At 43.5% G+C, this 17717-nt stretch overlaps 1 protein-coding gene across 1 annotated transcript in view; it reads right to left on the reverse strand.

Annotated features, from left to right (window-relative positions):
- Window positions 1-2426: 2426 nt before the first annotated feature.
- Window positions 2427-17717, reverse strand: part of WNT2 (Wnt family member 2) — a 48168-nt gene continuing 32877 nt past the window's right edge. Inside the window, exon 5 of the mRNA XM_004046101.5 lies at window positions 2427-5402. Coding sequence (XP_004046149.1) covers window positions 5173-5402 — 230 coding nt within the window. The 3' untranslated portion in view covers window positions 2427-5172. The remainder of the gene's footprint in view (window positions 5403-17717) is intronic.

Genomic DNA, 17717 nt, shown 5'->3' on the forward strand with positions numbered 1-17717 from the left:
TATTCCCATTTTCTGAGCTTTTACTGCTTGATAGAAGTAGCCCCCAAAATCAGGATGCACAAGTTTCAGTAACCAGGCAAGGGATGCTCCAGGTTTCTCACCAAGCAGAGAAAATGCTATTTCAACCCAGAGTCAGCACTTACAGGGAACGCAATAATTTGAGAAGTTGATGGGAGTGAGTTAGCTGCTAGGGAAAGACACCAAATGTATAAACACTGACAAAACATGCTAACATCAAGAGAGGGCAAGCACTCAGATTGGTGCACACAGGAAAACACAGGGTGAAAATGTGGCATAATTTCTCAATTTTTAACCTAAGTCTTACCAATCAACTCACAAGAATAGCTATCAGTGAGGCAAGTCAATTGCCTTCCTTGAACATCTTTACAAACTTGAAAGATGCCTCTTGATTGAGTTGTTTGAAGTACGGTCCTGAGAAAAGACAAGGGAATAGTTCCCATAACCTGCAGGGACTTCTTTTCACCAGAGGGTTTGGCAAGACTACCATGAGTTTAAAATAACAGAGTTAACACTGAAAATTCACTTTATTATGTTTTGATTTCAAAGAAAACGTAGACTTGTAAATAACAATAGTTCTTTGTAACAATCTGCATGACACTTTTATTAGCTAGTGGAAGTGGGAGGTTTGGTTAAACAGGAATCCATGTGAATATTGGGGGGAAGAAAGCTAGAGCTGGAACAACTATGATTTAGAAAAATAATGATCATGTTGGGTTTTGCAAACCACCTGTCACCTTGCTGATCCCCAGAAAAATGTAAAGAACAATCTCATGGATGAGTGAAAATTTTCTCTGCCTAGATAAGGAGAAGGTCAAAAGACACACAGCTTAGCTGTCAGCTCCCACCAGCAGATTGCTTTTCAGAGGCTCAGGGTGGACCTGACAAAAGCTATTTACCAGCTTTGGAACTGGCAAGGTTTATTTGTTGAGTACAACTCTTGCTCTTAAGATAAGGAAACCCACGTTGAAGTACAGTAAATAGACACAAAAGAATGGTTCTGGTCCATTGGACACCCCTCTGAGCCTTTATTTTGAGAGTCAGCAAGAGGAGAGATGAATGTTTTTCAGCTGAGCGAGACAACAGCCCCGGGCCAGCTTTTAATAACCCAGAAGTAATAACAATACCCCGGCCTGAACAAGCCGGCCAGGAGAGCGCATGCACGGTCATGTTGTCCGCTTCTGAGACAGCCCTGCTTTAGGTCTGTTAGAGTTGATGTGAGGTTCCTTCATAAATTAATATGGCCTAGAAACGTCGATGTGAAACTGGATTTTCTGACTTTAAAGCTACCTTCTTTGAAAAAGAAATGTAATGCCTGATTTTTTTTCAGACTTTGTAATAATTCTAGTTAAAAAAAGAATACAGTTGTGACCATTTCAAAACACCTCTTGAAATTAATATTGGCTGCCTGGAACAGAGCTACACAATAGGTATGGACAATCTGAGCCATGGCTGGGGTCCCTGAGCCCAGTGGGCCTCATGATGGCTCAGGAAGTAGGTGCTGAATGTAGGGACAGGGAAGTGACAGCAGGAAGAAAGGTGGGGGTTACCAACAAAAGCAGAAAAAGCCACTGGCCCCCACCCCCCATTTTGTTTAAGAGACATAGTCTCACTCTGTCACCCAGGCTGGAGTGCGATGGCGCTATCTCTGCTCACTGCAACCTCCGCCTCCTGGGTTCAAGTGATTCTCCTGCCTCAGCCTCCTGAGTAGCTGGGATTACAGGCACCCACCACCATGCCTGGCTAATTTTTGTATTTTTAGTAGAGACGGAGTTTCACCATGTTGGTCAGGCTAGTCTCAAACTCTTGACCTCAAGTGATCCACTCGCCTTGGCCTCCCAAAGTGCTGGGGTTACAGGCATGAGCCACTGCACCTGGCCTGGAAAAAGCCACTGCCCTTGATCACCAAGCTTGGCCAGTCACCTGGCAAAAGTTACCAGGTTCTTTCCCTCTCACGTCCCCTCCCAACATCTGGTGCCACCCAGATGCCACATGATAGATCCCTCTTTTCAGATGTTTATTTCAATCTGGTGACACCTGGAGAAGGGAGAGCAGATAGCATTCTGGGGTGCCCTATGCCTCTCCTGCTTCCATTCTGAGACATCTGTAGTCCAGTAACATGCCAGAGCTCTCTCTCATCCCTGAGGGGCACAGAGCCAGAGCTTAGTGTGGTCATGGCACTGGGGACTAGTGTGCTTGAGCTTAAGTCACTTGAGTGGATAAATCGATCTCTTAAGGCAGAGCATTAACTCTTTCAGGCCTTGGGGGGCTACCCAAGATGCTGAAACTGAATGCACATTGACAAAGTGTGTTCCAAGAATAGAGACAAATATCAGTCAGCACCATGAACCAACTTACAGAACCAAATCTGTTGAAGAAAACAACTTATATGCTCAGTCTCAGGGTCACGTGCAGATTATATCTTTATTGTAGAAAACTCCAGTGAACTAGTTTATGTCCTATTGTGGGAACTTTTTCAGATATTGTAGAAAATTAATGGACATTATCTTGGACCTAGAAAACTTCAATTTATAATAAGATTTTAATAAAGAGGGAATTTATAAGTGGATTTCCCAATTATTTTGTTTTGGCTAATTTGTGCCATATATTCCCCTTAAAAGCCTCAGATAATTCAGAGTTTCAGTGTATTTCAGGTTCCTGGAATACTGATCCTCTAAGGCAAAGGAGTTTAAAATTACCTTTATTTGTTGTGTAATTTTTTTCCCGAACAATAGACATTTCCCCTTTCAGAAGTAAAAGCCAATAGCAATATTTCATTCTCTTATTTTTCCCTCCTCAGTGGCAGGACCCACTGCCACTTGCGATGGTTGCCATAATCTCCCTTACAGATTAGGACAATTTATGTAGGTTCCTACGTGGATATGCCTTGTCCCCTTGCTACTTACCAGGAGGGATATATCTCAGCATAAAAAGAATGTCAGATCTAAACATCCCAGGCATAAAAAAAGTAGCAAACACACCATTGGAAGCTAAAATTATTTAAAATCCACTGAGTTAATTCTGAGAGAAACTAGTTTCATTTAATGGATAAAGTCCTACACTATCTCAAACACTCAAGAGTGTGGTCCTATTTGTGATGGAGCATTGGGCAATGCCTGATATGTGCACCAATCCCTTCGCCTCTCTTGGTCTCAATTTCCCAAACTGAAGGAAGCTGAGATGTCTCCTAAGATCCTTTCCAATTTGAAACACAGCCTGGATTGATGATTTCACAGTTCATCCAGCAGGAGGAAGGGCTGATGGCTGTGGGACCCCCATGAAAGTGCCTTCGCACTCTCATGAAGGAATTCACACCAACCTTCAGTGTAACTGAAGACTGAGCAGCTGCCCACGTGCCTGGCCTTCTTCACACCAAGCTCAGAGCAGCTACTGTCATTCCACTGTTCCCACCATCCGAATCCATAGAATAAAAGGAGGAAAGAGTCACTTTGGAAAAGTTAGACAACAATTTGGGGGTTTGGGAATGAGGGAAAGGGGATGAATTCTGACATTTTTAAGAGGGCTGGAGGCAAATGGTAACTATGGCAAAGTACTCCAGTAGGTTGTTTTGTACGACAGTCTAAATGACCTTACTCTATGGTATTAAAGAATGAGGAAGAACCAACAATTTGATACCAGATGCATGTAATGAAATATCCTGTTAATGTAGCACTGTAAGGAAGTCATATACAGAATAAGAACCAAATTTTTCAAGAAGACGAGAAGTAGCTATTTCACCTTTCTTTCATTTAATATAAAAAAACGGTGCAGGCAGCCTCTCCATTTTCCCTGAATGTCATCTTTTGGCTGATGGCAGAAGCCAACCACTATTTGCATACTGATGCTCCCATAATTACAGTTGAGTCCCTTAAACATAGTCTCCAAGTTACGATTTGTTTGCAATATAATATAGCAGGGTTACCAACTTTATAAGCAATGCTATGTGTCATTTGCTTTAGGCTACAGTATCACATCATCTTGTAAGCATCAAATAAATACAATTAAATATGACAGGTCTTTAAACTGGGCTTGAAGGGTGATGGGCATTAGCAGACGGCGGACGTGGCCGACTTCTTTCAGGCATCTGCTTATTGTAAGGCCACCCCAGGCACGAGTTAGCTCTGGAAACCTCTCTGTCAGCATTTTAGTTCACCAATCTTGTATCCCCAAAATTTTCATCCTTCAAGTCATTTCAGTTATGAGATTCCATGGGTCACATGCATAATATGAGATAGGAATTTTTATTCTCCCTTTTTTTCTTGATCTGTACAGATATATTTCTGATATTCCATCCACTAAATTATTTTCCACCATATTCACCCAATAGTTACAGAATATTGCCAGACCATTCATCTTCTTTTTAATTCCCTTCAGATTCTAAGTGAGAAGGAACTCTCATTCCCTAAAGATTTTTTATATCAAGGGGACAGTAATGCAAAGCAATCCCTTTCTGAGGCTTTTGCTCTTACAAAGACACAACACACCACAGTACCAAAGGACACACGTCCCCACCTTGTTACATCAGATTTTAATATGGCAATAAATGCCTTGAAAAATACACATTTTAAACTTAAAAGGGTATTGAAAGCCATTCTTCTCCAGGTAATTACCAATTACCCCTAAGGGTGGTAGCTGTAAAACCACTTGATCAGACAAAAGTCTTGGTCTTTTCAAAAGTTAAAGTTAAGTCAGGGGCAGTTGATTCTGCTTTCTTTACTGTTCCCATCTGAGAGAAGTATGGAATTTCTTAATTGGGACCATTTGTGGGAAGACATTGAGAAAGCTCCTTTGAGACACTTTTTTTTCTGCTTGGCCAACTGCTCTAGAAAGAAGAAACGTCAAGGTGGGTGGAGACAGTGGTCTGGGCCCACCACCCTCCCGGTTGAACAGCCTGTCATGCTATTTCCAAAGAGAACTCGCCAGGAGGGGAGATGACTGCAGAACACCAGGAGATGGATAGAATAGGGTAGACTTTAGGTGCAGCATGTGGCCCCCCCGTCCTGGGGCCCCCAGGGAGGAAGAGGGGGCTTCCGTTGAGACAAAGGCCACATGCCTTAGGAAATATCCCCCCAGAAAGAACCCAAAAGTCCAGTGTTCTTGCAGATCCAATGGAGTCCTTGTAGAAGGGAAGGTGGATGGTGACGCCTGCTGGGGTCATGTAGGGGTTGTCCAGTCAGCGTTCTTTGGGGCCTTGCATGTGTGCACATCCAGAGCTTCCAGGCAGTCCTGACAGCGCACGGCGCAGCACCAGTGGAACTTACACCCACACTTGGTCATCCGGGTGACATGGGAGGTGTCGTAGCCTCTCCCACAGCACATGACTTCACAGCTGTCCATGCCCCGGGAAGTCAGGTTGCACACACGGCCTGCTGTACCCAGGGAGCCTGGAAGACAAGCCAGGGAGTGTTACTGAAAAGGTCTGGGTGGAATCCAATATGCCTCCAGAGGAGGAGTCACGAGGTCCATCCTCCAGGACAGAGCCCTGACCCTCTCTTCCTACAGCCTGGGGCTGTTATACTCGTTCTGTGGGCCCATGCCATGTGTGCAAATCCCATTATGCCAGCTGCAGAGAGTGCAGTGGTGCTGAGAGGGCCGAGTCCCAAAAAGGTGAACATGAAACTTTGGATTTCCTTGGACACCCTGAATCCAGCTCTCCCACTTCTGAGTTGGATCGACTTTTCAGATTATCCTTACCCAGCCTTAAATTTAAGGATCCTTGATCGAGCAGAGCCAGATCAGAATAAAAGAAGGATCCATCCTGGCTCCCTCTCCCTACCTCAAACCACATTAAGGAAGCAGTGACCAAGGTTAGCTCTCTTAAAATTTGTCAGGGCATGGAACCCTCAAAGGGAGGGAATTTTATCTCCATAGACCTGATTACACTGGCTTATGAGAAAGGGAATAGAACTCTGGTTCTGAAGAGGAGACATGGGCATCATTTGTGTGAGACCCTGAGGAAGGAGAAAGGCCCCACCAGGTTTATCATATTAACTGTCTCTCCTGCTGCAGTCTAGCAGGACATATAGATGTGTGTGAGGTCCCAGGCGAAGCCAGGATTCAAGGCCTTCAATAAACAAAATTGGCATAGAAAATCTGCCAGGAATTACCAATGGAACATTGTCTTAGTTAGTCAGGGTGATGTTTGCTAAATGGCAATCCATATTTAGGTATTTGTTTCTGAAAAATAATTTTAAAGCTAGAAAGCCTTTTATTCATTTAGTCTACTCTTGGGGACACACCTAATAATTTTAAAGCTAGAAAGCCTATTCATTTACTCTACTCTTGGGGACGCACTCAGAATTCTTTCATAAGCACATTATCAGACAACAGAACAAAGCGTTGTAGACATTTTGGGAGAGTATGCTGGGCTTACCATGATCCTTTCTACTTCCTCCCCCACAGAGATGGGCACCTGGCAGCCATGTTGTATAACATCACCCTGCTCACTGGTGACCAATGATTGGACCAGGGGCAATCACCTGACTTGTGCTGGGCCAATCAGGTAAATTCCCTGTTGATTTGTGATTTTGACACAGATGATCACTATTGCCACTTAGTTGCTGTTGGCAGCTGTACACCATGGTGAGGTCTGTGGACTCGAGGAGGTCCACAGAAAAATAGAAATGAAGCAAATATACAGTGACAGTGAAGACAAGACATGGAAAGAAATGCTGCCCAGATCCTGAACTATTTTCTGGTTCTGCTTCCATTTCTCCCTGAGGCCTGACTGCATTCCAACGTTTGAGTTCCTAGAGACTCTGTATCCTTATAAGAAGCTTCCCCTTGTGGCTTAAACTGTCCCAGTTTCTATTGCTTGCTATCAACAATCCTACCTAATTGATAAACCTAGAGAAGCTAAACTCTTATTTAAAAAACAAAACAAAACGACTTATATCAGGATGAAAAAGACAGTGACTTAATTCATTTTCAGTTTCTCCATCATTTAACTAGGAATGTCTTCCTTTTGATATCTCTGACAATGCCTCGTGACTGTCTCTCTGTTTATCACAGTCCGCTCTGTGTTGGAATTATCTACAGAAATGTCATGTTGCCCTGCCTGTTCGGGATGACCAGGGAAGCAGCAAGGTTCAAGCAGGGCACGGGGTCAAGAAGAGGAGAGGGTGGGGCAGCGTTTGGTCAGAATGATTGGCGGCGGAGAGCAGGAAGACTGGCCGGGGAACTTCATGAGGACAGGAAGGATGGCAAAAGGCCGGGGTCAGGGTGGAGGGTGGGTCAGCCAGGGATGGCTCCGAGCCTGCATCATGCTGAAGAAGCATGGGGTTAGAAGAGGCAGCAGCTCAGCTTGGATTCCAGGCAGCCATCAGGACAGTCCTCAAAATTTACTGATTATGCAGAAAGGACTCACTGCCAAATGCTGCCTCTTCACAGCACACCCATTATTTCATTCAGTAAATATTTAGTGAACACAAACATATGTAAGACACTGTGCCAGCTGCTTGGGGCTTGGGGCACAAGGGAGAATAAAATAAATAGGACCAAGTTCCTATTCTCAGTGAACCCTCTATATGGCGCAGAGTTAAATATGTAAAGAGATACTTCCACTACTTTGGGTTGTTTGATTTGCTAAGGACCTACTGTAACCCACAGTACAGTCATGTGCAAAGCACCACAGCAAACAGAGCTCAAAGACAGTCAAATGAGGTTATTTAGAGCTTGGACAATCAGCGTTCAAATCCTAGATTTGCCATGTATCAACTGTGTGGCCTTGGGCAAGTTACTTAAACTTGTTAAGCTTCAGTTTCCTCCTGTGCAAAACTGGAATAAAAATGGTTCTTTCATCATAGAGCTTTTGGTGAGAACATAATGAGATAATGCATGAAACTGCCTGGCATAAAATAAGTGCTCAATAAATGTTAACTATCCATGTCTTCATCTAGCAAGTGTTTATTGAGTGACTACTATGTGCTAGGCACAGTTCTGGGAACATAGGATATATCAGAGAACAAAAACGAAGATCCTGCCCTCAGGAGCTTATGTTCTAAGGGCATGAGCCAAGCATATTATAATAGTGATATTTCTTGGTATTAATAGTAGCAAATAGATCCATCAACTGCACAGTTTTACAGAGGAGGTAGCATTAGAGATAGGTGTAAAGGATGACTAGAAGATTTGCAGGTAAAGAATGGGGTAAACAGCAACCTGGGCAAGATAGAACCTTCTGGCAGAAATTCTGAGGGCAAGTTCACAACAGAATGCTGATTCAGGGAGGGTATTAGGGACAATGAGCATAGAAAGGGAGGCTGGAGCAACAGGTTAAAGGGTCTGTTGTTGTTGTTGTTATTGTTGTTTGAGACAGGGTCTCACTCTGTCACCCAGGCTTGAGGGCAGTGGCACGAACATGGCTCACTAGAACCTCGACCTCCTGGGCTCAGGGGATTCTCTCATCTCAGCCTCTCAAGTGGCTGGGACTACAGGCACACACCACCCCATCCAGCTAATTTTTGTATCTTCTGTGGAGACAGGGTCTTGCCATGTTGCCCAGGCTGGTCTCAAACTCCTGGGCTCAAGCGATCCTTCTGCTTTGACCCCCACCAAAGTGCTGGGATTACAGGCGTGACTCACACGCCTGGCCTAAAGGGTCTTTATGCCATGCCACAGTTTGATTTTTATTACAAGGTGGGTGGTGGACCTGTCTAGACCTTTAATTCTGAAAACTATGTAGCGAAGGTAAGTCTGGAAGAGCAGCTTAGGGCAGGGAGGAGGGCTGTTGGAATAGTTCAGACAAGAGATATTGCGTGAAGAAACAAGCAGAACAAATACATGATTGGCTGAAGAGGGTGAACCACTAGAACTTGATGACTCATTGAATTAAGAAGTAGAGGGAGTGTCAAGTAGGAAAAGACTAAAAAAAAGTTAATTTGGCTGCACACCAAGGAGGTAACTGGCGCCCTCGATGAGAGCAGTTTCAGTGGATGACACAGATGAATGTGGTGGAGGAGAGGACATGGGGACAGTGAGTGTAGGTAAAGTTTTCAAGAGGCTTGGTGATGAAGAGGATGAAAGAGAGTAGGGCCAAGAGTGGTGATGAGAGCAAGGGTGGGACTTTAAGATTATTTTAGGCCATTATGTTTTCCGGTGGTATGTTTTGCAGCAGTAGATATCTGTACAAGGTTTTCATTTCAGATTAGGTTTTCATGTACCTAAAGTACAAAAATGGGAAAAACTAGTCATTGCTATTAAAAAGAGGTGATTTTCCTTGGGGAATAGAGAAAAAGAGCATGAGACATGCCTCTGGAATACTGGGCCCCTTCAGGTTTTTTATCTGGGCACAGGTCATGTGGGTGTGTCCATTTGTGAAAATTCATTGTGCTGTACACATGGAATGTGGGCACTCTTCTGCGTTTCATATTTCAATAGCAAGAAGAAGGTGGTAGAGGAAGAGGAGAAGGGGAGGGAGGAGAAAGAAGGGGAAGAGGAAGAAGGGAAAGAGGAAGAGGAGGAGGAAGACAAAGAGGAGGAGGAAGAGAAGAGGAAGAGAGAAAGAGGAGGAGAGGGAGGAGGGGGAGGAGGAGGGGGAGGAGGAGAAAGAAGAAAAAGGAAGAGGAGGAGGAAGAGAAGGAGAAGGCAATGGTGGCATGTGCCAAGGCCAGGAAATGAGCAAAGCTCTGCAACGTGTGAGGAGCAGGAAAGTGTTCCCTATGGCTGGTATACAGTACTCAAAGGGGAGAGTGTCAAGAGATGAGGCTGGAGTGGTGAGGGGAAGCTGCATTGGGAATGGTCAAGGGGTTTAAACTTGACCTTAAGGGCAACAGAATGCTATTAAGGGCTTTCACACAAAAGGGCAACATGTTCTTATTTGTGTTTCAGAAGGCTCTCCAAGGGTGTGGGGCTGGAATGAAGTGGAGGGGGCTGGAGTGAGGACAAGAAGACAAGTTAGAGACCAATACAGACTCTGGGCAGGACATGAGTGGCCTGGATTAAGACAGTGGTAGTGGGAATTGGAGCAGTTACTAGAGTCAAGAGAAGGTGAGGAGGCAGGACCTGTGGGACATGGTGACTGAGTGGAGACCGGGGGAGGATGAGAAAAGTCAAGGTTTCTCAGGTTCTGGCCTGAGTGACTGTTGGTGCTGTTAATTCCCTGACATGGGGGACACTTGGTTAGGGGTCAGCTTAGAGAAAAGATAATGAATTCAGTTTTCAACAGGTTGAGTTTGCTGTGACTGTGGGGCATTCAGGTAGAAATGTTTGCTGAAAATACTCTCTGGGACTCAGGAGAGAGGTGGGCATGAAGACTCAGGTTTAGAAATCTTTTGCGCAGTGGTGGTAACTGAAGCCACGGGTGTGAATGAGACCCCCAGTGGGTGTGAAAAGTGCTCTCACTTGGTATCCCAGAAGTGACTCTTAATGTTTACTTTTTTGTTATTGTTCGCATGCCCTGAGCAGCAGTAAACATTCTTCCCTTCTACTGATCTGTATTTATCAAAATGGGAATACCGTACCATGCATTAGAATTCTTTATCTGCCGTAGGGCTTTGGGCTTAAGGGGGCCAGGATAAGGAGGTGAAGTGTCTCGTTCCTGACTCAGACTGTTGGCCTTTCACTGAAATCTAACTTGGTGGTCTTTCTTTCCTGAGTGGCTTCCAGCCTAACAAGGTTTGAGCTTGTGGTCTGACTCAGCCTTCTGTAATGGTCATGGTGTCTTTTGTCCCCCAGATGCAGAAAACTGAACCAGACTGTCTGAACAGAAGGATTGCTCAGTGTAGTGACCTCAACACCATCAGAACTCAGAGAGAGGAGCAGACAAAGCTATGACCATTGACAAAAGCTTAACTCAGAAGTGGTTTCAGTAAAGGGAACAAAGCCTCTGGCAATGAGATGTCTCAGCAGTTCAATGTTCAGTTATAAAATGCTGGAAAACACAATCTGAACATGCCACTCTCCACCGGCTACCCAAACAGGGCATAATGAGGGCCCAGAAGATGAAAAATGAGAGAGGGTTTTTGAGGATTGAGAGCCACTGATGAGAGAACAGCAGTGAGGTCGCAGCCTGGGGCTGTGACGGGCCCCCATGAGGCATCGGGGCACCAAGGAATGGGCCAACTGGGCGGGAAAGGGCGGTCCCTGCCGCTGGAAGGGAGGATGAGGCTGCCTAGAGATGGATGACAAATTGGCCCTGTTTGGGGGTTTGGATCTAATCAGATCTAATGACAGGCTGTAGGGCAGAAGGGCAGTTTTGACACTTGCTGTCATTTTAGCAGAACATAGAGCCATTTCATAGAAACCCTGAAAAGAACATTTCCAGAGTGCAGAATCTATACAAAATCGATGGCATTACTTTCCCCTTAATGAATTACAATAAAGACTCATTATTATCAATAGCAGTAGGGCCATACTGTTCCATCGGTCTTTCCAAAACAGAAAGCATCACCATTATGTTTCCAATAAAATATAAGAACCAAGAGTATGTATGTATGTGTGTGTGTTTTAATGAAAAGGAGCCACTGACTTTTACCATCTGCCTATTTGTTTAGTTCTAAATCTTTGGGACACATACTTTTAGGTGTTTTTTCTCAAATAATATACAAACTTGTTAACTGAGTCACTCACCCTTGCTTGGGCCACAACAGGAACCACTGGGGAGACAAACCCAGCTACACCTATCAGCCTTAATCCCATAAGGGTGAGTTTTCACGTTTTCCAAGCTGAATGGAGTGAAAGTTCATTCATCCTTTCTCACTTTTTTTTCCCATTCCTTCTTCTTCTTTCTTCCTTTCCCTCTATCTTCTTTTCACTCTCTTTCTTTTCTTTCTGTTCACAACTGGAGCCAATATTTATGGAGCACTTATGTGAGCTAGGCCCCATGCTAAGCATTTTGCCTGCATTGTCTAATTTAATTCTCATAAGCTTATAAGGAAGGTACTATTATTATCACCATTTTGGAAATGAGGAAATGGAGATTCAGGAAGATTAAGTAACTTGCCCAAGATCACACAGGCAGCTGGTGGCAAGGACAAGATTTGCAAGCAGGCTTGCCTGACTGTAGAGCTCAAGCTCTTGACAGTCGTGACATTCTGCCCCTTTGCCGAGTGCCCAGTCCTGGTGCCCGGCCAGGCACCAGAAAGCAGCCTGCTTTATAACATTATGTGACCAGTGCAGCAGCATCTTTCCCGTACTCTCTTCTAATTCTTTTATCAAATGAGTAACGTGCAAAGATCCTGACATGTAACTTTTTGGGGAGAGGGCCTTTTTCTTCAGCTCATGATATGCTGTAGACAATTACAACACATAAAGTTATGTAAGAAACTGAAAAAAAGACTGGGTTAACATGGTGTCAGTTGCTCATGCTGCATTTTTCCTATACTGATATTCCTACTGGATGCCTGTAACCTTTAAGAGAAATGAGAATAATTTGTTTGTAATGCCAGGATGCATGTCTCCAAATTATGTGTGCCCTCAAGGTGGTTTTAATATGTCACTGATGTGGCCAACGCCGAGGACATTGAGCCCTCTCTAGGCAGAACCTTCTGGTTCAGAGAAGCCAATAGCATCAATTTGTATCTCATCAAGAATATAATTACTCAGTCTGATCATCTACCTAACTCTTCATACTTCATTTGAAGATTCTCTGAGCCATTTCTAACAGCCATCTTGATCTTTATAGGACAAATATTTGTACTACACTGTATCTACAAAACAAGTGTAGCTGGCTCTTAAAAATACTCCAGAAGAGACATTTTAAAAATAGTTTCAATTACCGGTCCTATCATTAGAGTCTCCCAAATTGATACTTTAAAAGGATAAACATATATTTGGATGCTTCACATTTAACATGTTTGTTCTACAAAATCACTCATGTTGGTTTATAATGTTATTTCTTATTGCAGTTTGATTTACATAGTTCACCTAAGAGGAAAGTGACAAGTTGGAAATTCATTTTCTTTGACTTCCTTTTGCTTTATATTTGTGAAGTATTCCCAGGATGTGTGGCCTGCCTGAGTCCAGAGCCCAACTCCCAGACACAGAAGGTTGCAGACTCGAAACTTCTTGTCATCTTTATACCAAACAATTGTGAGATCATCGTCCTAAACCCAGTGTCTATAAGATCCAGGCAAAGTCGTTAAGGTTTGGCAATGTCTGTGCTGTGGGAAGGAGCTGCTTCCAGCCAGATGGACCTTTTGCTTGCCCATATGTGTTGTCATCCTGACTCGCACAAGAGCTCACAAATGCATGAGATTAAAAAAAAGGACAAAGAATTGGAGTTTCTAAATCACATAAGTTTGGGACCATGTAACACTTTTGGTGGAGCAATGCCGAGGGAACTCGATGGAATTGAGCATCCCATTTCTAGAGCTATAAAATTAATAATGGAGTCAGGGTTCCCAGTGTAAAAACATTTCTGTCTCCACTAACATGCATCTTGCTGACAGCAGAGGAGGAACAGAGGGGTTTTTGCTAATAGTTCCCAGACCCATACCTCTGGGACCTGGAGGAAGGGCTCCCTCCTCTCTCAATCTCTCTTTCTCTCTCTCTCCCCACCCTTCTCTCCCTACTCTCTCTCTGTCTCTATCTCTCCCTCTCCTCCTCACCTCCTTCTCCCCCCATCCCCTCTCTCTGGATAGGCCTGTGTCTGGAAATTCCTGCCACTCCAGGATGACAGAGGCCCATATGTTGACTATTAGGGCATAAAGCAAGATTCACTTAAGCCTGTCATCCAATAGGCTGTTTCTCCTCTGGTTGACTTAAATGTTGTCATTAATGACACAGATTTATTGAGGGAACAAAAGTATGTTAAAGAGCAAATGTTAGAGACCGCACATTCATCCACTGGTCAGGCTCACCCCTTCCTCACATTTGGACTGCACAGCTTAAACTACATAGGAAAGACAATATCTTCACTTATCTCAGATGATTTTATTCAGTGTTTTCATAAGTTGGAAAAGTTTGATTGGCACAGGAAAGCATGTCCCATTAAACTAGCAAATCTTATAATGGAATTAAAGTTGTTCTGGTCAGACTCTGTGAGGCTTTCCATATCTGGCACTACATAGCCTACTCAAAGCTATTTCCCACCTGCTAACCAGGGTATCTCTTCACTGTCCCACTGAGGTGACTTTCTGATGTCCCAGTCATGTAGACTGTTTCCTCATAAGAGTTACTCTCGGCCGGGCACGGTGGCTCATGCCTGTAATCCCAGCACTTTGGGAGGCCAAGGCAGGCGGATCACAAGTTCACGAGATCGAGACCATCTTGGCCAACATGGTGAAACCCTGTCCCTACTAAAAATACAAAAATTAGCTGGGCATGGTGGCGTGCCTGTAGTCCTAGCTACTCAGGAGGCTGAGGCAGGAGAATCGCTTGAACCCAGGAGGTGGAGGTTGCAGTGAGCCAAGGTCATGCCACTCTACTCCAGCCTGGGTGACAGAGCGAGACTGTCTCAAAACAAAAACAAAAACAAAAAGTTACTCTCATCTGCTGCATTGGCCTTTCCTGTAACTCCTTCCATCAGAAGTCTTCCCATCCTTCCAGATTCAGGCCTACTTCAGCATTTTCTGTACAGCACTTTCGGTCTGCAAGCCCAGCTAACCTCCTTCATTAGGCCTGTAATGCACATCACGCCACAGGGTTCATGCACTGTTTGGAAATATTTGATCATTTTTCATGCATCTTGTCTCCCCAGGGACAGGGGTTGGGTCTTATGCTTTCTTCTTATGCTTTCTTCTATATACTGTGTGGTCAACACATATGTGCTGATTTATTAAATATTACATTAAAAATAGTGTCTTAAAAATTTAGATCAAGGCCGGGTGTGGTGGCTCATGCTTGTAATATCAGCACTTTGGGAGGTCAAGGTGGGCAGATCACTTGAGGTCAGGAGTTCAAGACCAGCCTGGCCAACATGGTGAAACCCCATCTCTACTAAAAATACAAAAATTAGCTGGCCATGGTGGTGGGCATCTGTAATCCCAGCTACTCGGGAGACTGAGGCAGGAGAATCGTTTGAACCCAGAAGGCAGAGGTTGCAGTGAGCTGAGATTGGGCCATTGTACTCCAGCCTAGGTGACAGAGCAAGACCCCGTCTCAGGGAAAAGAAAAAAAAAAATTAAGATCAGCTTTCCTTTTGCCTGATGAGGGCACATTTCTCCAGGGATTGGTCACCCAGTCTTCAGGCACCATGGTGGCAGCAGACCAGCTAAACCTTGGCTCTGTTCAAATGATCTTGCTTGGTATATGGAAAACACATACCAAAATGTGGCACATTTTTAAATGATAGAAATTAAAAATGACAACTTAAGAAAGTTTGTGGTATCAATTTAAGGTTCTGTTATTGCAAACTTAATTAAACTTAATAATTAATTCATTCACTTACTGAATCAAAGGAACCTTAGAAATTGCTAGATGAAACAGCCATTTCTTAAAGAGACCCAGAGAAGTTAATTTGCCCATTAGTCCAATTGGAGAAATAGTGATATGCAGCAATCTGTAGCACCAAAGTCTCCTTATAGATCACACAGGGCTCTTTCCCTAATAATATGAAATTTGCATATCTTTAAAAAAGATATTTACCAGTACAAAATCGGTGTCACGGGGAAAGCTTAAATGAAGTAAGCAAATTTGTTATTTTAAAGTATTTTAACGTCATCCTTTTGTTTGCAACACATTTAATTGGTAATTCGAAATGAGTAGTTTCTATTTCCAAAATACAAAGATAAAACGACATCTATTTGGTAAAGTATTTGTCAGTAGTTCAAACTATGTCAAAGAATTAGAAATAAGAAAATAAACATTTTTTTCCTGAAAGGTATCTTTTTTTTTTAGAAAAAAAATCCTTTTTTCAGTATTCACAATTCAATCTGATTACCACTGTCAATTCAAATTAGGGCACATTTTAGTGTATCCTAAAAATATAGTAATTCTACTAAGTTTGTATTTTAAAAATAACACAGATTTATAGATTCTGCTTACAACATCAAAGAGCATTGGATGTGAAAAGTATTTTTGCTATGTTAATATGAGAATTAGGAACTACTCAGGGAGGAGGCCACTGATAGTAATGAGTGAAAAATGCCCCTCCAAGAGTAAAAGAACTGAGTCTCTGCTGCCAGTTAAAAGCGATAGATATAGTCTGCTGATGCATTAGTTCACATTAGACTTTTTTTTTTTTTTTTTTTTTTGAGACAGAGTCTTGCTCTGTTGCTCAGGCTGGAGTTCAGTGGCGCAATCTTGGCTCACTGCAAGCTCTGCCTCCCAGGTTCACGCCATTCTCCTGTCAGCCTCCTGAGTAGCTGGGACTACAGGCGCCCACCACTACGCCCGGCTAATTTTTTTGTATTTTTAGTAGAGACGGGGTTTCACCATGTTAGCCAGGATGGTCTCGATCTCCTGACCTCATGATCCTCCTGCCTCGGCCTCCCAAAGTGCTAGTATTACAGGCGTGAGCCACTGCGCCCGGCCCACTTGAGACTTTTTATCTCCAGGGGAATAGCCAGGCAAGCAACATCTGAAACTCCATAAATGCCTCATGAATGCGCCTGAATATGAGGAAAAATTCCATTGAACACTTAAGCTTAAATGGGAATTTTCATAGGCTGTGAGTTAAAAGCTAAGCAGTGCTGGGTGGAGATGTGCTTAGTAATCCCCTTCAAAGGAACCAAGTTATCTTTAAGCTATGAAGCAGCGCTAACACACAGAAGAATGCAGCTAATCTAATGAAACTATTTTATGTTTTTTTATAATTTGCCATTCAATTCACTTCAACACATGTTTGTGTACTAGGAGTTGGGGAACTAGTGAGCAAGGCAGATACAGTTCCTGCCGTCACAGGATCCTCAGTGGACTCCAATGGTACAGGCAGGTCACAAACACATGTTTATACAAATTCGCTATACACACTGTGGCACAGGCTGTGCTCAAAAGAACATAGCTCTGTTTGGACCTAGGGGTTGGTAGTAAGGATGGAGAAGCAGATAGGTCCTTGACATATTAAAGAGGTCCCAGTGGTACCCGGGATGATGGAGGTGACAAGGAAGGAGTGTAAGGAATGACTCGCAGGTTTATGCTTGACCATGGAAGTGGGTGGCAGGCAGTACCATTTTCTGAGATGAGGAGGGCTGGGGGAAAACAAGTTTCAGGGGACGGGGCAAATAAGGAGTCCAGTTTTGAGCAGAAGCAGGTTGATATAATTGTATGAAATCTGGGTGAAGCTGTCAAGCAGGGAATTGGATACAGGATGATGGTACAGAAGGCAGACAAGGACAGGGACAGCATTTAAAACCATAGGAATGGAGAGACCAAACCAGGGAGAAAGTACAGAGAGAGAGCAAAGAGAGTTCAGACAGCCTGGAAGATCTTCAAAATTTGGAGAAGGAGAAACTAGCAACTGAAATCAGAAAGGACCAGTTATTGGAGCAGAAGGAAAAGCAGGGGAGTGTGGTTATAAAGTCAAGGAAATAAGACTGTTTTGGGAAGGAGGGAAAGGCTAATTATACTATATGCCACTAAAGAGTTTGAAAAGAAGGCTCAATGGATAGTAATTACTACTAATTCTAGAGCATAATCAATAACTACCCATGAAAATGGTGACTTATAAGCCTCAGTGAAACATTTTTTTCTACAATTCTCCTCTGGTCTAGCTATCTTAGCACCTTTTAGATATCAATCCATGAATTTCTATAAGTGTCAAAGCAGAAGGAGATGAATAACTTATTCTTTACCTTGTCAAAATGACATATATAAGATAA

The sequence above is a fragment of the Gorilla gorilla genome, chromosome 6, assembly GCF_029281585.2.
Source record: "Gorilla gorilla gorilla isolate KB3781 chromosome 6, NHGRI_mGorGor1-v2.1_pri, whole genome shotgun sequence".
NCBI lineage: Eukaryota > Metazoa > Chordata > Mammalia > Primates > Hominidae > Gorilla > Gorilla gorilla.